Source organism: Nerophis ophidion, linkage group LG22, assembly GCF_033978795.1.
Source record: "Nerophis ophidion isolate RoL-2023_Sa linkage group LG22, RoL_Noph_v1.0, whole genome shotgun sequence".
NCBI lineage: Eukaryota > Metazoa > Chordata > Actinopteri > Syngnathiformes > Syngnathidae > Nerophis > Nerophis ophidion.
The window spans coordinates 19,590,774-19,615,441 of record NC_084632.1 but is presented as its reverse complement, the minus strand read 5'-3'; the positions used below and the strand labels follow the sequence as shown (position 1 = coordinate 19,615,441).

The following is a 24,668-nucleotide window of genomic DNA, read 5'->3' as shown; positions in this document are numbered from 1 at the left end:
GCGAGCATTGCCAACACCTTGTCATGGCGCCACCTGTATCTTCCCTGGGTCAATGCTGTTTTGCACCCAGACAGAATGTGCGCCATAGTTTCTTTACCGCCACACAACGTGCACAGCGGGTCCTCCCTCATTCCCCACCTATGCAAGTTGACTGGGGTCGGCAGGGTGTCGTATACTGCTCGAAGCAGGAATGAGATACGAAACGGCTCCAGCCTCCACAGTTCACTCCACGTCACGTTCCTCTTGGGAAGGTTCCACCTTGTCCAGGCACCTTGGGTTGCGAGCTCGATGGCTTTAGCTCTTCTTCCTTCTTCCTCAAGGTTTCGGACTTCATCCTGAATCAAGGTCCTCTTTTCCTTGGGAGTGGACTTGGACCACTGCTGGAAATGTGATGTTCCTAGACCCTGTCTTCCAGTGCAGAGTCTTCCGATGGTATCTTTGGTCCTGAGAGATGATTCTGCCTGGGCAATAGCAGTGCTAGCGGCCCACTTCCTGCCAGCTCTTGTTCTTATTCCAGCTTCCCTGATCAGCCGATCTTGGGAGTCCCTATACGTCAGGGAAAGTCTGCATTTTCGACTTTAAACTCCTCCAGGACTGAAGACAGGGGGAGCTGGAGCTGGCCCGACCTTATGTAGAGCCCCGTAGATGTAAAGCTTGGGGGCATCCCCAACCATTTCCGAAGGTGCTTGTTGAACTTCCTCTCCAACCCTTCAACTGTTTTTATCGCCACTTCGTACACGGTGAGAAGCCACATAAGTCTTGGAGTAAGCCATGCTGGTAGATCCAGCACTTGTATTTCCCAGGCAGACCAGACTTATAAATCCTTTTCAACCATTCTTCAACTTGATTTTCGGTGCTGGAGATGCTGTTTTTATCCGTCATGGAATCATCATACCACGTTCCAAGGCATTTAATAGGGTTCCCTTGGATGTTTGGGATTGCTTCCCCCTGAACAAGCAGCTTGAACTTTCCCGTTGTTTTCCCTTTTGGATCACCAGACACCTTGATTTCTTGGGCTTTAAGATCATCTTCGCCCAAGTAGCCATACGATCCAGTTCCGCCAGGACCCATCTCGCCTGCACGTGAGTTGGTGTTATCATGAGGGGGAATGAGGTTAGGTTTAGGGTTGCGAAGGGGCACTTCAGTAGTTTATAAATAACAATAAAGAAGTAAAAATAAAGACTAAAATAGGGCCACAAATGCCTCCTATGCCCAAAAAATTTTTCTGAATATAATAAACAAAATATACAAAATACCCTGATGACATTAAAATTAATAATGCTCAAATTAATTTAATTAGATCAATTTCTTCAAAATATTTTTTGTCATGTATTCATAAGAGAGTAAGTAATCTTTTGTTTTAATTCAGGATTGAAGTCCATTTTCAATGAGGCGGTATAGCTCGGTTGGTAGAGTGGCCGTGCCAGCAACTTGAGGGTTCCAGGTTTGATCCCAGCTTCTGCCATTCGAGTCACTGCTGTTGTGTCCTTGGGCAAGACACTTTACCCACCTGCTCCCAGTGCCACCCACACTGGTTTAAATGTAACTTAGTTATTGGGTTTCACTATGTAAAAGCGCTTTGAGTCACTAGAGAAAAGCGCAATATAAAATATAATTAACTTCAATCAACCGTTAAGTTAATGTTTAGTTTAAATCAAAACTAAAAAGTAGAGAGTTTTAGCAGAACGGAAATAGTTTTTTTTTACTTTCATATTGTAGTGATTTTCAGGTCTGCACTGAATATGAAGAGATAACGTTTTAAACATACTTGACCTCCATGTGACGTGTGTCCACCCAGGAAGCCATGATGGATCACGCTTTACAGATGATTTCTTACATCGCAGACATTGGCGAGATTGTTGTCCTGATGGCACGCAGGAAGCGTAAAGGCCAAGAAAGCCCTGCTGCCGCTGCCTCCTCCTCCTCCAAAGCTCAGAAGTGCCTAATGGTCTGCCACGTCTTCTCTTCTGAGGATGTGAGTGGGATGGAAACACTTTGCACGGCAGGAGTTTCTCTCGTTTCTTATCTCTATTAGTTAGCTGTTTAACATAAAAATGATTAATTCCCTGATGGTTGATAAGTGATGCATTATCCATGTAGGAAAACTTTAAATTTAGTTTCCTTCCACCATCGAAGACCACTTTTTGGGATCAAAGTGAAGCAATAAACCAGCAGCTAGAGTTGTGTGAAAAAAAACGTGCTGTGTCCATAGTAATACTTCACAATTTTTCAGACAAGAGTCATCAAAATAACACTGTCCGTCCATTCATAACTTGTTACATACTTTAGTCTTCTGTTTAGTAAGCAGGCTGACAAACTGGCACTAATGCTACTCTGCTTCATTCACTTGCACCTTGCCAGTTATAATATTGTACTTGACCATTAAAGGAGACCTATGATGATTTGAATCTACATTAAAAACACTTCAATGTGGTCTATATCGGGTTCTTCCACGTTTTCTGAGCCAAAGAACTCTAAACTGATGGACTATATATATACCTGGTATGGAATTATAATTGTATTTTATTTTAAAGATACCTAAATACTGTGCAATACTAATGATATTCAAATAGGTAACAACCATTGTGTTGCTCATAGCTAGCTGGCAACTAGCGCTTTAATTGCCAGCTGGCAACCAGCGCTTTAATTGCCACCTGGCAACTAGCGTGTTAATTGCTGGCTGGCAATCAGTGCGCTAATCACTAGCTGACAACTCACAGGTTCATCCCTTGCTGGCAACTGGCGCGTTTATCAATAGCTGTAAACTAGCACGTGAATCACGAGCTGGCAACTCGAGCGCTAATCACGAGCAAACAACTAGTGTGTTAATCGCTAACTGAAAAATGGAGCGATTTACACTAGTTGACAACCAGCACGCTTAACACTAGCTAAACAACCGAAACACTAATCACTAGCTGGCAACTGGCATGTTACTCGCTAGTTTTCAGCTAGCGATAGCTGGCAACTAGGAAGTTTTTTGCTAGCTGGCAACGAGGGACCCAATTGCTAGCTGTCAAAGACAGCGTCAATCGCTAGCTATGTAAAGGCATGTGACATTTTGTCAAAAACGCAAAGTTTTGGAACGTTCATTTTCATGTCAAAATATCACTCCTGCATTTTTTTAATGGAATATAAAAAAAAAAGAGATCTAAACAAAATGTATCATTAGCTTCAGCAGCAGGTATTCTCTGTTGCTCTTGCCTTAAAGGCCTACTGAAATGAGATTTTCTTATTCAAACGGAGATAGCAGGTCCATTCTATGTGTCATACTTGATCATTTTGCGATATTGCCATATTTTTGCTGAAAGGATTTAGTAGAGAACATCGATGATAAAGTTTGCAACTTTTGGTCGCTAATAAAAAAGCCTTGCCTGTATCAGAAGTAGCAGACGATGTGCGCGTGACGTCACGGGTTGTAGAGCTCCTCACAATCATAGCCACCAACAGCGAGAGCGATTCGGACTGAGAAAGCGACTATTTTCCCATTAGAGTGAGGATGAAAGATTCGTGGATGAGGATAGTGAGAGTGATGGACTAGAGTAAAAAAAAAAAAAGGCGAGGGCAGTGGGAGTGATTCAGATGTTAGACACATTTACTAGGATAATTCTGGAAAATCCCTTATCTGCTTATTGTGTTACTAGTGTTTTAGTGAGATTATGTGGTACCTGAAAGTCGGAGGGGTGTGGCCACGGGTGTGGTGACCGCCAGTGTCTCTGAGGGAAGCCACGCAGCTGCAGGACGCAAGCTCCGCTCATGTCTACGGTAGGAGCCGACTTATTACCGCAATTTTCTCACCGAAACCTGCCAGGGGACATGTGGTAGAGAACCATGTTCGCTTGACCGCTCTGGTCCATAGTAAAGCTTCACCTTCGGGAATGTAAATAAGGAAACACCGGCTGTGTTTGTGTTGCTAAAGGCAGCTGCAATATACCGCTTCCGCCCTACATCTTTCTTCTTTGACTTCTCCATTATTAATTGAACAAATTGCAAAAGATTCAGCAACACAGATGTCCAGAATACTGTGTAATTATGCGATGAAAAGAGACAACTTTTAGCCGGGAGCGGTGCTGGAAGAACATGTCCGCTACAACCGGTGACGTCACGCTTACGCGTCGTCATTCCGGGACGTTTTCAACAGGATACTTCGCGGGAAATTTAAAATTGCAATATAGTGAACTGAACCGGCCGTATTGGCATGTGTTGCAATGTTAATATTTCATCATTGATATATAAACTCTCAGACTGCGTGGTCGGTAGTAGTGGGTTTCAGTAGGCCGTTAACATCACAGTGAGTTGCAGAACGGGGAAAAGATCATAGACACCGAAACAAGCTGGTGAGTTAGCACAATAAGCATGATCAAGCTGGCTTACTTGTGGTTGACTCCGTTCGCTCTCCAAGCCACAACGTTGACAGCTATCGGCGCGAACAGCCCCTTTCCGACGGTATAACATATGTGGGGGTTTGTTGGCCGGATCGTCACGTACACGTAAGAGAAACATGCAGAACTATTAAAAGAATAATAATAAACTGTGAAGTAAGAGAAATAATTCTATTGGCAGCATGCAATGCAACGAGCAGCTAGCAATTAGCGCACCAGTTGCCAGCTAGCGATTAGGGTTCTAGTTGCCAGCGAGTGATTAACTCTGTAGTTGTCAGCTAGTGATTAGCTGGCTATTAGCCAGCTAGCTATTATTGGCTCTACTGCTGTTATTTAACTATCTTGGTATTGCACAAAAACAAGGTACCTTTATGACTAGTCTAATTTTAATTTTCCTTAAGGGATCAATACATTTCTATCTATCTATCTAGCTATCTTAATATAAAGTACAATTTTCACAAGATTCCTGAATTTAAGTAGGGGGTCCCCACTCTATCAGTTTGGGGTCCGTGGCCTGGGCAACATTGAAAACCCACATTAACATTGTAATCACATGATCAACATAATTTAGATCAGCTCCAGTTGTATTCCCTCATTGCTAAGTAAAGTAGATTGTCTGCCTCAAATATAAACTTGTTGTTTTTGGTATTCTCTCTTTCCAGGCTCAGACCATAGCTCAAGCTATTGGCCAGGCATTCGGCGTGGCCTACCAGCAGTTCCTTCAGGCCAATGGCATCAAGGCCAGTGATCTGCAGCCTGGCGAGTACAGCGACTACTTGGAAAGTCAGGAGCTCTACAATGGAGATCTGGCCCACTTCTCTGACTCCCAGAACATCAGAGATGTAAGTGGAGTAAATGAGACGATGGGGCTAAAGTTGTGCTTTTTGCCATTAGTCCTTTGCTTTACAAGCTTTATTTTTGTCCGCTGAATCCTGAAAGTCTAGTGGAACGTTTCAGGATACAGGTCAATTTGCATAGAGTTTGGGGGAAGCAAATTTCCCCCCAAAAATACAATAAAAATGTTATTAGAATATGTTCTACATTCTTAAAGTACAACTTTAACACTAAAGTCTCTGCCTTAATTTTATTCAACAAGATTGTTTTATTAGTCATCATACCTATTAGCTGCTACTATTTTCTAGGGCAGTGGTTCTCAACCTTTTTTCAGTGCTACTATTTTCTAGGGCAGTGGTTCTCAACCTTTTTTCAGTGATGTACCCCCTGTGAACATTTTTTTAATTCAAGTACCCCGTAATCAGATCAAAGCATTTTTGGTTGAAAAAAAGACATAAATAAGTAAAATACAGCACTATGTCATCAGTTTCCGATTTATTAAATTGTATAACAGTGGAAAATATTGCTCATTTGTAGTGGTCTTTTTTTAACTATTTGGAAAAAAATATATAAAAATAACTAAAAACTTGTTGAAAAATAAACAAGTGAATCAATTATAAATAAAGATTTCTACACATAGAAGTAATCATTAACTTAAAGTGCCCTCTTTGGGGAAGTTAATAGAGGTCCATCTGGATTCATGAACTTAATCCTAAACATTTCTTCACAAAAAAAGAAATATTTAACACAGTGGTTCTTGACCTTGTTGGAGGTACCGATCCCCACCAGTTTTATATGCGCCTTCACCAAACCCTTCTTTAGTGAAAAATGAAAAAAATGTTTTTCAAATTCAAGACAAAGTTAAGTTTTTTTTACTCGTGCCCAAAATGAACATCTCCTTGTTCAAAGAACAACACAAACAGTGCATGAACTCACAACAAATTACACACCTGCAAATCTGATGGAAAATTGTTTGGGGGTATCCATAATACGCCGATAGGGAGAAGTTTTTATTTACACGATGAGTTGGGTGTGTTTTGACCTCATCGGCGGAGGCTCCACCGAACCCCTGAGGCCGACTCACCGAACCCCTAGGGTTCGATCGAACCCAGGTTAAAAACCACTGCTTTAACATCAATATTTATGGAACATGTCCACAAAAAATCTACCTGTCAACACTGAATATTGCATTGTTGGATTTCTTTTCACACTTTATGAACATACATTCATATTTTGTTTAAATATTATTCAATAATTATATTTATAAAGGATTTTTGAATTGTTACTATTTTTTAGAATATTTTTAAAAAATCTCACGTTCCACTTGGCATACCTTCAAGTACCCCCAGGGGTACGTGTACCCCCATTTGAGAACCACTGTCCTAGGGTTTAAAAAGTCAAAAAAATGCTTTTTAACATGTAGCGCATTAAGGCAAAAGGGAATACACACATTCACACATGAGGGACAACACCACGTTGACAATAAAACTACAGCTCCACATTACTTGCATACAATCGGTATGCTACTACAGGATGACACAATAGCCATAAAAATAAAAATTTGTTTACGAAAAAAAAGGTGCAAATTATCTGCACGCAACAAACACCACAAATACACCAAAAGACAATGAAATAAATCTTATTCTTGTGTAAATACACTAAATTGCCAAAAGTATTTGGCCACCCATCCAAATGATCAGAATCAGGTGTCTTAATCACTTGGCCCGACCACAGGTGTATAAAAATCAAACTCTTAGGCATGGAGACTGTTTTTACAAACATTTATGAAAGAATGGGCCGCTCTCAGGAGCTCAGTGATTTCCTGCGTGGAACTGTCATAGAATGCCACCTGCGCGACAACTCCAGTCATTAAATTTCCTCGCTCCTAAATATTCCAAAGACAACTGTTGTTTTTTTTTTTATAAGAAAATGGAAGAGTTTGGTAACAACAGCAACTCAACCACAAAGTAGTAGGCCACCTAAAACTGACAGAGAGGGGTCAGCGGATGCTGCAGCGCATAGTGCAAAGAGGTCGCCGACTTTCTGCACAGTCAATTGCTACAGCACTCCAAACTTCATGTGACCTTCCAATTAGGCCACGTACAGTACGCAAGGGTTTCCATGGCCGACCACCTGCATCTAAGTCATACATCACCAAGTCCAATGCAAAGCATCGGATGCAGTGTTGAAAAGCATGTCGCCACTGGACTCTAAAGCAGTGGAGACGTGTTCTCTGGGGTGATGAATCACGCTTTTCCATCTGGCAATCTGATGGACGGGTCTGGGTTTGGAGGTTGCCAGGAGAACGGTACATTTGTACTGCATTGTGCCGGGTGTGAAGTTTGGAGGAAGAATTATGGTGTAGGGTTTTTTTTCAGGAGTTGGGCTTGGCCCCTTAGTTCCAGGCAAAGGAACTTTAAATGCTAAAGGATACCAAAACATTTTGGACAATTCCATTTCTCCAACCTTGTGGGAGCAGTTTGGAGCGGGCCCCTTCCGCTTCCAACATGACTGTGCATCAGTGCACAAAGCAAGGTCCATAAAGACGTGGATGACAGAGTCTGGTGTGGAGGAACTTGACTGGCCTCCACAGAGTCTTGACCTGAACTCCATAGTACACCTTTGGAATTAATTAGAACGCAGACTGAGAGCCAGGCCTTCTCAAACAACATCAGTGTATGACCTCACCAATGCGCTTTTAGAAGAATGGTCAAATTCCTTAAAGCACACTCCGCAACCTTGTGACCAGCCTTCGCTGAAGAGTTGAAGCTGTAATACAGTGGGGCAGAAAAGTATTTAGTCAGCCACCGATTGTGCAAGTTCTCCCACTTAAAATGATGACAGAGGTCTGTAATTTTCATCATAGGTACACTTCAACTGTGAGAGACAGAATGTGAAAAAAAATCCAGGAATTCACATTGTAGGAATTTTAAAGAATTTATTTGTAAATTATGGTGGAACACAAGTATTTGGTCAACCATTCAAAGCTCTCACTGATGGAAGGAGGGTTTTGGCTCAAAATCTCATGACACATGACCCCATTCATTCTTTCCTTAACACGGATAAATCGTCATGTCCCCTTAGCAGAAAATCAGCCCCAAAGCATGATGTTTCCACCCCCATGCTTCACAGTAGGTATGGTGTTCTTGGGATGCAACTCAGTATTCTTCTTCCTCCAAACACGACGAGTTGAGTTTATACCAAAAAGTTGTATTTTGGTTTCATCTGACCACATGACATTCTCCTAATCCTTTGCTGTATCATCCATGTATCCATTTTGGTATAAACTCAACTCGTCGTGTTTGGAAGAAGAAGAATACTGAGTTGCTTCCCAAGAACACCACACCTACTGTGAAGCATGTGGGTGGAAACATCATGCTTTGGGGCTGTTTTTCTGCTAAGGGGACAGGACGATTGATCCGTGTTAAGGAAAGAATAAATGGGGCCATGTATCGTGAGATTTTGAGCCAAAACCTCCTTCCATCAGTGAGAGCTTTGAATGGTTGACCAAATACTTATTTTCCACCATAATTTACAAATATTTTATTAAAAATTCCTTCAATGTGAATTCCTGGATTTTTTTTTCACATTCTGTCTCTCACAGTTGAAGTGTACCTATGATGAAAATTACAGACCTCTGTCATCATTTTAAGTGGGAGAACTTTCACAATCGGTGGCTGACCAAATCCTTTTTTGCCCCACTGTAGCTGCAAAAGGTGAACTGACATCATGTTGAACCCTATGGGTTAGGAATGGGATGGCACTTCAAATTCAAATGTGAGTCAAGGCAGGTGGCCAAATACTTCGAGTGGGGACCGGTACTTTTTAGAGGCAGTATAGTATCGAATATTATTCATTAGTATCACGATATTATACTAATACCGGTATACTGTAAAACCCTAGTACGTACATTCTAAGGTTTATGCTCACGCATTGTTTTACATTCCACGCTCACTTTTATAAATGAGGCCCCAGGTGCGTATGAGGTCTGTTTAAAAGCAGACAATATCAACTGTACAAAGTTGGAAGTTGCAAAGACAAAGTCTTGTTCTATTGTAATGTGATTAGGAGCGAGGGCAAAGAGGTAGCGCTAAATACATTTTTGGTGATCTAAATGTATTCCTGGCGGCCCGCGCAAATAAATGAATGTAAGGGCAACACTGACATGAACGGGCGTGGCTACTGCTGCTGCCCACTGCTCCCCTCACCTCCAAGGTGGTGATCAAGGGTGATGGGTCAAATGCTGAGAATAATTTTGCCACGCCTAGTGTGTGTTTGTGTGACAGTCATTGGTACTTAAAAAATTTAACAAGAATGCTCTGTTTCTGTGTATCAGATTGCCATCACCAAGGTTCCAGGAGAAATTTTGGGGTTGGCGATAGTGGAGTCGGGCTGGGGCTCTATCCTGCCCACAGTAATGGTGGCCAACCTCCTTCACGGAGGCCCTGCTGAGCGCTGTGGAGAGCTCAGCATCGGCGATCGCATCATGTCCGTCAACAGCACCAGCATGGTGGGTCTGCCCATCACCACCTGCCAGAACATCATCCGGGTAAGACGACGACTCCATTTTTCAAAGTTCTCATATTTACCTGAATTTTAGATCTTGGATTTCATGCAGCATGAGGATACATTTTTATTGATTAGATTGAACTTTTAGTTCTGTTTCCCCAGGGAGTTTTGTGATGTGTGATATATATATATATATCTAAGACTGTGTACCCAAGAATACAACTTATATTAAGTGTTTTTAAAGGATTTTATTTCATTGTCAATATGCATAAATAAACTTTGTGTTCGTCTCAGGACTTGAAAAGCCAGAAGTATGTTAAGCTCAGTATTGTCCACTGTCCTCCCGTAACCATGGCGATTATCAGGCGACCAGATCCCAAGTTTCAGCTGGGTTTCAGTGTGGAAGACGGCATTGTAAGTTCACTTTGTTTTTTTGTTTTTTTTATTTTAAATAGTTTGCTTGGATAGGATCCAAGGATGGACAGCAAGGCCTTTAATTTAAATGGCATTATATATTGCAGCCTAATAACGGTATATATCACAATATATTTTTCGGTATGTAAATTCAAAACATGTTACAAATGCTCCTAGTTTAGCTGCTGATGTGTATGGTAACGTATTGCGTATTTTCCGGCTGTATTATTTTCCATCCATCTATTTCTACCGCTTATTCCCTTTGAGGTCGCGGGGGGCCCTGGTGCATATCTCAGCTTTAATCGGATGGAAGGCGGGGTACAACCTGGACAAGTCTCCACCTCATCGCAGGGCCAACACAGATATACAGACAACATTCACACTCACATTCACACACTAGGGCCAATTTAGTGTTGCCAATCAACCTATCCCCAGGTGCATGTCTTTGGAAGTGGGAGGAAGCCGGAGTACCCGGAGGGAACTCACGTAGTCACGGGCAGGACATGCAAACTCCACACAGAAAGATCTCGAGCCCGGGATTGAACCCAGGACTACTCAGGGCTTTCGTATTGTGAGGCAGACGCACTAACCCCTCTGCCAATGGGCTGCCCGCTGTATTATTTTATTAAATATATTATGTGCTTGCTAATTTACTAGTAATATCTGGTGGATTTTTGTTGTTACCTGTTTTTATCTACACTTCTGTTCAAATGTAAAAAACACGTATTCTTCTGTTGTTTGGATATTTTACTTTAGTTTTGGTAGTGCTGAGCAGTATACACTGTATGACGGCAGAAACTATTTAAATTTGGTCACGGTAGTGCTCTGCAGTCATACCGTCAACGTCATCGCACCTGCATGCATTAGGAATTGCAAATTAACTGAGTTGCGGGAGAATGACCTCCGGGTGGGGGTGTTGATAACTGGCTAACAAGCGCACGTTTTGTATTAAAAACACTTTACGAACACAGTTGGAAACACACATTGTATTAAGAATATGACGAGATTGAGTCATCAACACAATTGTCTTTGTCTGGGCACCTACTTCTGTGGTATCCCATCCATCCATCCATCTTCTTTTGCTCTTTCAAAGTCGGGTCGCGGGGGCAGCAGCCTTAAGTAGAGAAGCCTAGACTTCCCTCTTCTCGAGAGATCCCGGGGCGTTCCCAGGCGAGCTGGAAGACATAATCTCTCCACCGTGTCCTGGATCTTCCCCGTGGTTTCCTACCGGTCAAACGTGCCGTGAACACCTGGGGTTATTCTGACCTCCGTGTTGTGAGACATAAAGCGAACGGAGCAATCTTTCAGTGAAAATGTTTGTTGAAAAGCAGAGGTTACAAAAACCGCTTGCTTTTATTTGCATCAATTAGTTTTTAAAATTAAACATATCCTCTTCTTCCTCAGATCTGCAGTCTAATGCGGGGTGGTATTGCAGAAAGAGGAGGCATCCGCGTTGGACATCGCATCATTGAAATTAACGGGCAGAGTGTTGTTGCCACACCACACGACAAGATTATTCACATTCTATCTAATGCTGTTGGAGAGGTGAGGGAAAAAATCTACTCACAGTTTCACTCTTGAAGATATGGAAATTAGTGTTTTTTTCCTCTCTATTTACAGATTCACTTAAAGACCATGCCGGCCTCCACATACAGACTTTTAACAGGACAAGAACAACCAGTATTTCTTTGACTCAAGGAACTTCTCAGTGTTTTCTAATCCACATAACATTTGCCAAACCCATAAGATACTATGCAACTGATCACACACAGCATAACCACTGTCAAGTACATCAATGTAGCAAAGTCACAAAATCAAAATCCTTGTGTGTTAAACATACTTGGCCAATAAAGCTGATGCTAATTCTGATGGCCACATATTTACAAACCCTTGTGCACCCCTAGGGTCCAAAACAAGTATTACATAAGTTCCTCATACGATATTTGAGGGTTAGTGGTCTGATTGTAGCTGAGATAGGCACCGGCACCCCCCCCCCCCCCCCCCCGCAACCCCAAAGGGAATAAGCGGTAGAAAATGGATGGATGGTCTGAAATTTCTTCAGGGAGTTTTTTTATACACAGTCGTGGTCTAAAGTTTACATACACTTGTAAAGAACATAATGTCATGGCTGTTTTGAGTTTCCAATAATTTCTACAACTCTTATTTTTTTGTGATAGAGTGATTGGAGCACATACTTGTTTGTCACAAAAAAAACATTCACGAAGTTTGATTATTTTATGAATCTATTATGGGTCTACTAAAAATGTGACCAAATCTGCTGGGTCAAAAGTATACATACAGCAATGTTAATATTTGGTTACATGTCCACTGCAATAAGGCGCTTTTGGTAGCCATCCACAAGCTTCTGGCAAGCTTCTGGTTGAATTGTTGACCACTCCTCTTGACAAAATTGGTGCAGTTCAGCTAAATTTGTTGGTTTTCTGACATGGACTTGTTTCTTCGGCATTGTCAACATATTGTCAATGGGGTTTAAGTCAGGGCTTTGGGAAGGCCATTCTAAAACCTTAAATCTAGCCTGATTTAGCCATTCCTTTACCACTTTTGACGTGTGTTTGGGGTCTTTGTCCTGTTGGAAGACCCATCCTCCGGCTGATGATTTTAGGTTGACCTGAAGAATTTGGAGGTAATCCTCCTTTTTCATTGTCCCATTTACTCTCTGTAAAGCACAAGTTCCATTGGCGGCAAAACAGGTCCAGAGCATAATACTACCACCAACATGCTTGACGGTGGGATTGATGTTCCTGGGATTAAAGGCCTCACCTTTTCTCCTCCAAACATTGGTGGGTATTGTGGCCAAACAGCTCAATTTTTGTTTCATCTGACCACTTAACTTTCCTCCAGAAGGTCTTATCTTTGTCCATGTGATCAGCAAAAAATTTAGACAAGCCTTAAGGTGTCGCTTCTGGAGCAAGAGCTTCCTTCTTGCATGGTAGCCTCTCAGTCCATGGCGATGCAAAGCACGCTTGACTGTGGACACTGACACCTGTGTTCCAGCAGCTTCCGATTCATTGCAGACCTGATTTTTGGTGGTTCTTGGTTGACTCTTGATCAACCTGACTAATTTTCTCTCAGCAGCAGGTGATAGCTTGCGTTTTCTTCCTGATCTTGGCAGTGACAAAACTGTGCCATGCACTTTATACATTGGAGCAAAAAAGTATTTAGTCAGCCACCGATTGTACGAGTTTTCCCACTTAAAATGATGACAGAGGTTTGTAATTTTCATCATAGGTACACTTCAACTGTGAGTGACAGAATGTGAAAAAAAAATCCAGGAATTCACAATGTAGGAATTTATTTTTAAATTATGGTGGAAAATAAGTATTTGGTCACTTCAAACAAGGAAGATCTTTGGCTCTCACAGACCTGTAACTTCTTCTTTAAGAAGCTCTTCTGTCCGCCACTCGTTACCTGTATTAATGGAACCTGTTTGAACTCGTTATCTGTATAAAAGACACCTGTCCACAGCCTCAAACAGTCAGACTCCAAACTCCACTATAGCCAAGATCAAAGAACTGTCAAAGGACACCATGAAAATAATTGTAGACCCTGCACCAGACTGGGAAGAGTGAATCTACAATAGGCAAGCAGCTTGGTGTGAAAAAATCAACTGTGGGAGCAATTATCAAAAAATGGAAGACATACGAGATCACTGATAATCTCCCTCGATCTGGGGCTAAACGCAAGATCTCATCCCGTGGGGTCAAAATGATCATGAAAACGGTGAGCAAAAATCCCAGAACCACACGAAGGAACCTGGTGAATGACCTGCAGAGAGCTGGGACCAAAGTATCAAAGGTTACCATCAGTAACACACTACGCCGACAGGGAATCAAATCCTACAGTGCCAGATGTGTCCCCCTGCTTAAGCCAGTGCATGTTCAGGCCCATCTGAAGTTTCCCAGAGAGCACATGGATGATACAGCAGAGGATTGGGAGAATGTCATGTGGTCAGATGAAACCAAAATAGAACTTTTTGGTATAAACTCGACTCGTCGTGTTTGGAGGAAGAAGAATACTGAGTTGCATTCCAAGAACGCCATACCTACTGTGAAGCATGGGCGTGGAAACATCATGCTTTGGGGCTGTTTTTCTGCTAAGGGGACAGGACGACTGATCCGTGTTAAGGAATGAATGAATGGGGCCATGTATCGTGAGATTTTGAGCCAACACATCCTTCCATCCGTGAGAGCTTTGAAGATGAAACGGGGCTGGGTCTTCCAGCATGACAATGATCCCAAACACACCGCCCGGGCAACGAAGGAGTGGCTCCGTAAGAAGCATTTGAAAGTCCTGGAGTGGCCTAACCAGTCTCCAGACCTCAACCCCATAGAAAATCTGTGGAGGGAGTTGAAAGTCCGTGTTGCCCGGCAACAACCCCAAAACATTACTGCTTCGAGAAGATCTTCATAGAGGAATGGGCCAAAATACCAGCTACTGTGTGTGCAAACCTGGTAAAGACCTATAGTAATCGTTTGACCTCTGTTATTGCCAACAAAGGTTATATTACAAAGTATTGAGTTGAATTTTTGTTATTGACAAAATACTTATTTTCCACCATAATTTACAAATAAATTCTTTAAAATTCCTACAATGTGAATTCCTGTATTTTTTTTCACATCCTGTCTCTCACAGTTAAAGTGTACCTATGATGAAAATTACAGACCTCTGTCATCATTTTAAGAGGGAGAACTTGCACAATCGGTGGCTGACTATATACTTTTTTGCCCCACTGTACTTACGAATTTTTGTCTGCACAGTTGCTCTTGGGACCTTAAGCTGCTTTGAAAAGGCTCCAAGTGACTTTCCTGACTTGTTCAAGTCAATGATTCGTTTTTTCAGATCTGTGCCGAGTTCCTTTGACTTTCTCATTGTCGCGTTTGTAACCGAGTCTAATGACTGCATCACATGAGGTGTCGTCAATCATAATCAGTCACTTGAAGTTAAGAGGCCATGCCATGAAGCTGCTTTGATTGTAACTTTTCTACATCACCAAAATAGACCCATAATAAATTCATAAAAGAAACAAACTTTATGAATATTTGTTTTGACCAACAAGTATGTGCTCCAATCACTTTATCACAATAGAATAAGAGTTGTAGAAATTATTGGAAACTCAAGACAGCCATTACATTATGTCCTTCACAAGTGTATGTAAAGTTTTGACCATCACTGTATGTATGCAATCACATTGTGTTTTTGACTGCAACATTTTTTAGAATAGGATGTAAACATTAAGTTTCTCTTAAGACCGCTTTATTTTTAACAGACTGTAATCCTGACAGATTACTTTGCCTTTTTTTAATGAAAACCAAATTAATGTGTGTTGGTGTAATTACACTCTTTAACCACCGAATGGTGCCAGAAAACCATGAGTATAATTCTCAGAGTTTTGATGAGCTATTAAACCGCTGAAATGCAATGAATATATTTGGCAGTTATATATAACATTTTTATAACAGGGCAGATACATTTAGTCCTGCTTGTTTTATCTCTTCATTCTAGTTCAGGAGCCACTGCGAAAATAATCTTTTTTTTTGCTACCATTGTCATGATTTTATTTGACCTATTCAAGGCTGTAATTACCCAACCTCAAATAGTCCATTCTGCAACTTATTTTTTAAAGTATTTCATATTTTGCATTTTACTATTATAAAAAACAGTTGTTTGGTGTGGTTTTTGTTGTTGTTTTTTTTCACAGAAAAAGGTCATAAAACAGAAATCATTGACATTTCAAATCAATAGCTGGATCTGAAGTTGGTAAAATATTTCAAGTGTTGAAAGTAACAGAAAATATTAATGCATTGCTGACTTACGATACTTTAATGAGCGTATTCTTTTAGATCCTAAGAGTAAGTGTATATGGTCAATCTTAAGGTTGCACAAGGGTTAAAGGTAAATTGATTTATATTGCTCAGTTTGTAACTATTTGCTATGTAACAATAATGCAAGTAGCCTAGAAGCCATGATGCATATTGTACATGTTTTACACGTTTGTTTTTTACATTGATTTTCATAAGGAGGGTTTTTTTTGTCTTCCTGCTTGTAAGCATCTTATGTGCCTGACCTGAAAGTGCTCACAGAGGAGATGTAAAAGTACGGGTGTACTCAAAGTCTCTCACTTTGTCTCTTGAATGCACGTTCAAGCGACACCATGGTTTCATTCATACAAAACCTACCTGACGCTGCTTGGCGGTGGTAAAAATGCACATTTTAAGATGACTGGTATTTGACAGAGACTTATATTTTCAAATTGAATTGCAGTTGTGTGCATTCATTAAGCTGGTCTGTAAATTATCCTCCTGTTTTTTGGTAACATACCCATGATAATGTAACACAGCTCTATACATTTACAGAATAATGCTCAATTTGGCAGACATGGTCATTGATATGTTTTATATATTTCCAGTTGCAAAAGCTTGGTGGTGTACAACTGCACTTTATGATACTAAGAGCTTTCTAATATTTTGGTCATCTTTAGTGATAACTACAAACACAATAATCATTTTTTTTATTTAATACCTGTCTCGTATTGAGTGTCAGTATTACATGAAAGTGTTGTTTATGCAAATGTGGCACAGTTACATTACCTTTAGATATAATTTGAAAGAAGAGTGACATTTTATTTCGGTTATTGGAGAAAAAAATAATTTAAAAAAATTCACTATATGTATGTATGTATATATATATATATATATATATATATATATATATATATATATATATATATGTGTATGTATGTGGGGAAAAATCACAAGACTACTTCATCTCTACAGAACTGTTTCATGAGGGGTTCCCTCAATTGTCAGATTTTATTTGTCTAAATCAATCAGTGGTGGGTGAGTATTTAAAGAGGACCCATTTAAACCAAAAATGGCACTATCACATACTTGCCAACCCTTCCGATTTTTCCGGGAGACTCCCGAATATCTGTGCCCCTCCCGAAACTCTCCCGGGCACTCTCAGAATTTCTCCCGATTTTCACCCGAACAATAACAGTTCCTTGTTGACACCATGTTTTACGTCCGCTTTTTGTCCTTACAACCTACCTGCTCAGACACATATTGTTAGTGGCTCCCGTAGCCATCTGCATGGGACTGCAAGACATACTTGATCAACAGCCGTACAGGTCACACTGAGAGTGGCCATATTAACAACCTGTTACAAATATGCGCCACACTGTGAACCCACACAAAACAAGAATGACAAACATATTTCGGGAGAACTTCTGCATCGTAACATACCATAAACACAAGGGAACAAATACCCAGACCCCCTTGCAGCACAAATTCTTACGGGATGCTAGAATATACACCACCTACCACCAAACCCCGCCCCTACACCTCAAATCCCCCCCCCCCCCCCACCCCCCCCCCCCCCCCCCCCCCATCTCCCGAATTCGGAGGTCTCAAGGTTGGCACACATAGGAAAACAGCGAAAAACTCAAAATAAGTCACGGCGTGATGTGACAGGTCGTGACAGTACACCATACATGCCAACCTAGAGACCTCCGAATTCGGGAGGTGGCGGGCGGGGTTTGGTGGGAGCGGGGTGTATATTCTAGCGTCTCGGAAGAGTTTAGGATGCAAGGGGTTCTGGGTGAAGTGAATTATGTTTGTATAGTGCTTTTCTCTATTGACTAAATATTATAAACTTATCACTTTCCTCAGGCACTGTTCCCCTAGCATTCAAAAAAGCGGTTATTCATCCTCTCCTTAAAAGACCTAACCTCGATCCTGACCTCATGGTAAACTACCGACCGGTGTCTCACCTTCCCTTTATTTCGAAAATCCTCGAAAAAAAATTGTTGCAGAGCAGCTAAATGAACACTTAGCGTTTAACAATCTATGTGAAACCTTTCAATCCGGTTTCAGGGCAAATCACTCTACTGAGACAGCCCTCGCAAAAATGGTGCAGTGCGTCTCCCATAACAGTATGACCTCGGACTATGTTAAGGTAACGTGTGGAGTTCCCCAGGGTTCGGTCCTTGGCCCTGCACTCTTCAGCATCTACATGCTGCCGCTGGGTGACGTCATACGCAAATACAGTATTAGCTTTCACTGTTATACTGATGACACCCAACTCTACATGCCCCTAAAGCTGACCAACACGCCGGACTGTAGTCAGTTGGAAGCGTGTCTTAATGAAATTAAACAATGGATGTCCGCTAATTTTTTGCAACTTAACGCCAAAAAAACGGAAATGCTGATTATCGGTCCTGCTAGACACCGACCTCTATTTAATAATACAACTTTAACATTTGACAACCAAATAATAAAACAAGGTGACTCTGTAAAAAATCTGGGTATTATCTTCGACCCAACTCTCTCCTTTGAGTCACACATTAAAAGCGTTACTAAAACGGCCTTCTTTCATCTCCGTAATATCGCTAAAATTCGCTCCATTTTGTCCACTAAAGACGCTGAGATCATTATTCATGCGTTTGTTACGTCTCGTCTCGATTACTGTAACGTATTATTTTCGGGTCTCCCCATGTTTAGCATTAAAAGATTACAGTTGGTACAAAATGCGGCTGCTAGACTATTGACAAGAACAAGAAAGTTTGATCACGTTACGCCTGTACTGGCTCACCTGCACTGGCTCCCTGTGCACTTAAGATGTGACTTTAAGGTTTTACTACTTACGTATAAAATACTACACGGTCTAGCTCCATCCTATCATGCCGATTGTATTGTACCATATGTCCCGGCAAGAAATCTGCATTCAAAAGACTCCGGCTTATTAGTGATTCCTAAAGCCCAAAAAAAGTCTGCGGGCTATAGAGCATTTTCCGTTCGGGCTCCAGTACTCTGGAATTCCCTCCCGGTAACAGTTCGAGATGCTACCTCAGTAGAAGCATTTTATTCTCACCTTAAAACTCATCTGTATACTCTAGCCTTTAAATAGACCTCCTTTTTAGACCATTTGATCTGCCGCTTCTTTTCTTTTTCTCCTATGTCCCCCCCTCGGTTGTGGAGGGGGTCCGGTCCGATGACCATGGATGAAGTACTGGCTGTCCAGAGTCGAGACCCAGGATGGATAGCTCGTCGGGACCCAGGAAGGACCGCTCGCCTGTGTATCGGTTGGGGACATCTCTACGCTGCTGATCCGCCTCCGCTTGGGATGGTTTCCTGTGGACGGGACTCTCGCTGCTGTCTTGGATCCGCTTGAACTGAACTCTCGCGGCTGTGTTGGAGCCACTATGGATTGAACTTTCACAGTATCATGTTAGACCCGCTCGACATCCATTGCTTTCGGTCCCCTGGGGGAAGGGGGGGGGGGGCCACATTTGAGGTCCTCTCCAAGGTTTCTCATAGTCAGCATTGTCACTGGCGTCCCACTGGATGTGAATTCTCCCTGCCCACTGGGTGTGAGTTTTCCTTGCCCTTTTGTGGGTTCTTCCGAGGATGTCGTAGTCGTAATGGTTTGTACAGTCCTTTGAGACATTTGTGATTTAGGGCTATATGAATAAACATTGGTTGATTGATTGATTGACTCCACGCGGTTAACATAGTGAAACCCAATATCTAAGTTACATTTAAACCGGTGTGGGTGGCACTGGGAGCAGGTGGGTGAAGTGTCTTGCCCAAGGACACAACTTGAGTGACTAGGATGGCGGAAGCGGGAATCGCACCTGGAACCCTCAAGTTGCTGGCACGGCCACTCTACCAACCAAGCTATGCCGCACAAATAAGGCAAAATATGAACGCGAAGAGTTAAAAAAAAAAAAACACCTACAATTTGATGTAATATCACTTTTATTACAGAACTTTGTTGGAAAAATCTCCTTTCATGTCTGTCCCTGACACCCACATTTCAGGCTCTGGAAACACTCTGTGGAAATTGTCCCCACCCACACTGCTTGGTCTGAGCTGCTGTGACTTACATTACCGACCAATCAACCAATTAGATGACCATAGTAACTAATTAGATGACCATTTTATATAGTAACTAATTAGATGACCATTGTATCTAATTAGATGACCATAATAACTATTTAGACTACCATAGTAACTAATTAAATGACCATAGTAACTAGAATATCATGCAAAAGCACATATTTCAACCACTGAAATACTTAGTATATTTGAAGACTTACGGTCATTATAAAACATCATAATGGCAGCTACAATTTCCATCTTAAAGATCTAAAAAATTTATTTGGGAATGTCCGGCGGGCCAGATTGAAAGGCTTAATGCGGCTCTACCGGGAGAATATCCGCACCATAAACACATCAGAACAAATACCCAGAACCCCTTGCAGCACTAACTCTTACGGGACGCTACAATATAGGTCACTTTCAATAAGATGGTCGTTTTGACAAAATACGACGAAGAGCAGGATTATATGTGAGTGAAATGTTCGATCATTCCTCTGAAAATGTACCTTAAAATGGGACAATCTCTCGTTTTAGCCGCAACGAAGTCTAACTATACCTTCATGGCCCGAACTCGCATTGGCCTCCGGGCCTTGGTTTGGCCAGGTCTGGATTAAAGTCAATTCAACAACTGCGACAACGACTTTTAACAGTCAACTGAGTTTAGTTTTTTAATAATTTCTGCTGGTGGTGTGCCTCTGGTTTTTTCAACGCAAAAAATGTACCTTGGCTCAAAAAAAGGTTGAAAAACACTGGTGTACATTATACAGTAGTTAGTTTTCTTCCAGATCATACTCCATTTGTTGCACCTGAATGCCTGGTGGTGTGATGGTACACACTTCCGCCTTTTTCCAGGCATGCGGCATAAGAACTAAGCCAAAACTTGAACATAAAACCCCCAAGGAGATAAAAAGAAATGCATTTTCAATTTAATGGATACAAACAGAGCAAGAAAAATCCGGGTTGGGGAGGAGACCCTGCGCCTCAAGTGGAGAAGTTCAAGTACCTAGGAGTCTTGTTCACGAGTGGGGGAAGAATGGATCGTGAGATCGACAGGCGGATCGGTGCGGCGTCTTTTAGTAATGCGGACGTTGTATCGATCGGTTGTGGTGAAGAAGGAGCTGAGCCGGAAGGCAAAGCTCTCAATTTACCGGTCAATCTATGTTCCCATGCTCACTTATGGTCATGAGCTTTGGGTCATGACCGAAAGGATAAGAACACGGGTACAAGCGGCCGAAATGAGTTTCCTCCGCCGGGTGGCGGGGCTCTCCCTTGAAGCTCTGCCATTCGAGAGGAGCTCAAAGTAAAGCCGCTGCTCCTCCACATCGAGAGGAGCCAGATGAGGTGGCTCGGGCATCTGGTCAGGATGCTACCCGAACGCCTCCCTAGGGGAGGTGTTTAGGGCAAGTCCAATCGGTAGGAGGCCACGGGGAAGACCCAGGACACGTTGGGAAGACTATGTCTCCCGGCTGGCCTGGGATCGCCTCAGGATCCCCCGGGAAGAGCTAGACGAAGTGGCTGGGGAGAGAGAAGTCTGGGCTTCCCTGCTTAGGCTGCTGCCCCCGCGACCCAACCTTGGATAAGCGGAAGATGGATGGATGGATGGGCTCAAAAAAGGTTGAAAAAAATGGTGTACATTGTACAGTAGTTACTTTTCTCCCATATCATACTCCATTTGTTGCAGCTGAATGCCTGGTGGTGTGATGGTACACAATTCCGCCTTTTTACAGGCATGCGGCATAAAAACTAAGCCAAAACTTGACAACAAAACCCCCAAGGAGATAAAAAGAAATGCATTTTCAATTTAATGGATACAAACAGCGCAAGAAAAATTTGCGGGAAAGTGTCTAACGCAGTTGTTCTTAACCTGGGTTCGATCGAACCCTAGGGGTTTGGTGAGTCGGGCTCAGGGGTTCGGCGGAGGTCAAAACACACCCGACTCCTCGTGTAAATAAAAACGTCTCCCTATCGGCATATTACGGATACGGCAACAGCAGAAGTCACACTGATTTGCAGGTGTGTAATTTGTTTTGAGTTCATGCACTGTGTTGGTTTTCTTCTTTGAACAAGGTGGTGTTCATGCACGGTTCATTTTGTGCACCAGTAAAAAAACATGGTAACACTTTAGTATGGGGAACATATTCACCATGAATTAGTTGCTTATTAACATGCAAATTAGTCAAGTATTGGTTCTATTAAGTACTTATTAATGCCTTATTCGGCATGGCCTCATTATAACCCTAACCCTCTAACCCTGGCCCTAACCAAATAACTCTAAATTAACTCTTTGTTACTTATAATATGTTCCCCTAGTGCAGTGTTTTTCAACCTTTTTTGAGCCAAGGCACATTGTTTTCATTGAAAAAATCCCAAGGCACACCACCAGCAGAAATCATTAAAAACCGAAACTCAGCAGTGGATATTGACAAAAATAAGTTGTTCTGGCGATTGTTGAATATGAGCAAGCATGCATCACTTTAGCTCTTGTCTCAAAGTATGTGTACTGTCACCACCTGTCAGATAGCACCCTGACTTATTTGGACTTTTTTGCTGTCTTAGTCCTTGTCTTGCGCTCCTATTTTGGTGTTTTTTTCCTGTTTTGTTGGTATTTTCCTGTAACGGTTCCATGTCTTCCTTGAGCGCTATTCCACTGCCCTGCTTTGTTTTTGCAATTGAGACTAAGTTGTGCGGACACTTCTTTATCAATCCTTGTTTGTGGGGACATTGTTGATTGTCATGTCATGTACAGATGTACTAATGGATGCTGTCTTTTCTCCACACACAGTAAGTCTTTGCTGTAGTCCAGCATTCTGTTTTTTTGTTTACTTTGTAGCCAGTTCAGTTTTAATTTGGTTATGCATAGCCATGCCTAAGCATCAATGCCTTTTCTTAGCTGCACTCGCCTTTTGTTTATTTTTGGTTTAAACATTAGATACCTTTTTACCTGCACGCTGCCTCCCGCTGTCGTCTGCGTGTTTTTATCACAACAAACCATCGTCGTCTCTCACGAACTGTTCCCGACATAGAGACCTGCGCTGTACAGACACTCAACAACGGCACATGAATTGTGAATTATAATTACTGGTGTGTAACCCATTTAGGTGAAATTACATAATCTCCCACGGCACACCAGACTGTATCTCACGGCACACTAGTGTGCCGCGGTACAGTGGTTGAAAAACACTGCCTTAGAATATGTTCCCCATACTTAAGTGTAACCAAAAACATTTAACTTCGTCTTGAATTTGAAAAAAAAAAAACATTTTATATTTCACTAAAGAAGGGTTCGGTGAATTCGCATATGAATCTGGTGGGGTTCGGTACCTCCAAAAAGGTCAAGAACCACTGGTCCAACGTGATTTAATGTCCACCGTCTTTGAGGCAGAGGCAGAGTGAGAGCTCTTTATCTTCTTCTGGTCTTTGCAGGGGGTGGGGCCAAGTAGCTATTTTCGCTCGCCGGACTTCCGTTCCAGCTAGCGGCAATTAGCCACAGCCTTTTGCTCGCAAACTGTCATTTCGGCCATAAAACACGGTCCTATTTATTTAATAAGTCCTTTTTTTGAACAGGTCACTTCGAATAAAATGGTCGTTTTGACAAAATACGACGAAGAGCAGGATTATATGTGAGTGAAATGTTCGATCATTCGTCTGAAAATGTACCTTAAAACGGGACATTCTCTCTTGTTAGCTGCACCGAAGTCTAACTATACCTTCATGGCTAATTAATAAAAGTAAAAGATTTTCCCCTATTTAGTTAAAATAACTCTTACTTGTTAGCTTCAGATGAGCAAATTTACATGAATATTATCCAACCATTTTTTTACCGCTTGTCCCATTCGGGGTTATGTTTTGTTTTGTATTTAATGGTGAATTACATTATCTCTGTGGGGCTTGTGCGTAATGCACACAATATATCTAGTGTGTAGTTTATGTTCTGTGGTACTTTTTATATTTTTTATTTTACGTACCGAATATTTAATATTTTTTCCTGCAGTGTAGCCAACAACTAGGCCAAAGGGTGAACCTTACATCAGCTAAGCAACACATTACCTGACCTACTCTTACTGGACACTTCATTAGGTACACGGCCACAACCCGTTACAACGGTTATAGTTGAACACATGACTATTTGCACACCTACAGTCTGTTTTGGATATTTATTTTTGAGTTATTGGTTTGTAAATTAGGTCACCTAAAACTAGAAACAGCGGAGTTATTGAGTATAAATATTAGGGCTGCGAATCTTTGGGTGTCCCACGATTCAATTCAATATCGATTCTTGGGTTCGCGATTCGATTATATATCGATTTTTTTCGATTCAACGCGATTCTCGATTCAAAAACGATATTTCTCCGATTCAAAACGATTCTGTATTCATTCAATACATAGGATTTCAGCAGGATCTACCCCAGTCTGCTGACATGCTAGCAGAGTAGATTTTTTTAAAACAGCTTTTATAATTGAAAAGGAAGATGTTTTATCAACTGATTGCAATAATGTAAATTTGTTTGAACTATTAAACGAACCAAAAATATGACTTATTTTATCTTTGTGAAAACATTGGACACAGTGTGTTGTCAAGCTTATGAGATGCGTGCGATGCAAGTGTAAGCCACTGTGACACTATTGTTCTTTT

At 41.7% G+C, this 24,668-nt stretch overlaps 2 protein-coding genes across 6 annotated transcripts in view; both read left to right on the top strand.

Moving 5' to 3' along the window:
• si:ch73-40i7.5 (amyloid-beta A4 precursor protein-binding family A member 3) overlaps positions 1-16,673 on the top strand; it is a 37,706-nt gene extending 21,033 nt beyond the window's left edge. For all 4 annotated transcript variants that reach the window (XM_061883447.1, XM_061883445.1, XM_061883448.1 and 1 more), the window contains exons 6-11: positions 1,799-1,975; positions 5,042-5,221; positions 9,550-9,762; positions 10,017-10,136; positions 11,541-11,681; positions 11,757-16,673. In XM_061883447.1, the coding sequence (XP_061739431.1) occupies positions 1,799-1,975; positions 5,042-5,221; positions 9,550-9,762; positions 10,017-10,136; positions 11,541-11,681; positions 11,757-11,828 (903 nt within the window). In that variant the 3' untranslated portion in view covers positions 11,829-16,673. The remainder of the gene's footprint in view (positions 1-1,798; positions 1,976-5,041; positions 5,222-9,549; positions 9,763-10,016; positions 10,137-11,540; positions 11,682-11,756) is intronic.
• A 6,797-nt stretch (positions 16,674-23,470) lies between these two features.
• The window catches only part of r3hdm4 (R3H domain containing 4), a 32,233-nt gene continuing 31,035 nt past the window's right edge, over positions 23,471-24,668 (top strand). For both annotated transcript variants that reach the window (XM_061883440.1, XM_061883438.1), the window contains exon 1: positions 23,471-23,655. In XM_061883440.1, coding sequence (XP_061739424.1) covers positions 23,615-23,655 — 41 coding nt within the window. In that variant the 5' untranslated portion in view covers positions 23,471-23,614. The remainder of the gene's footprint in view (positions 23,656-24,668) is intronic.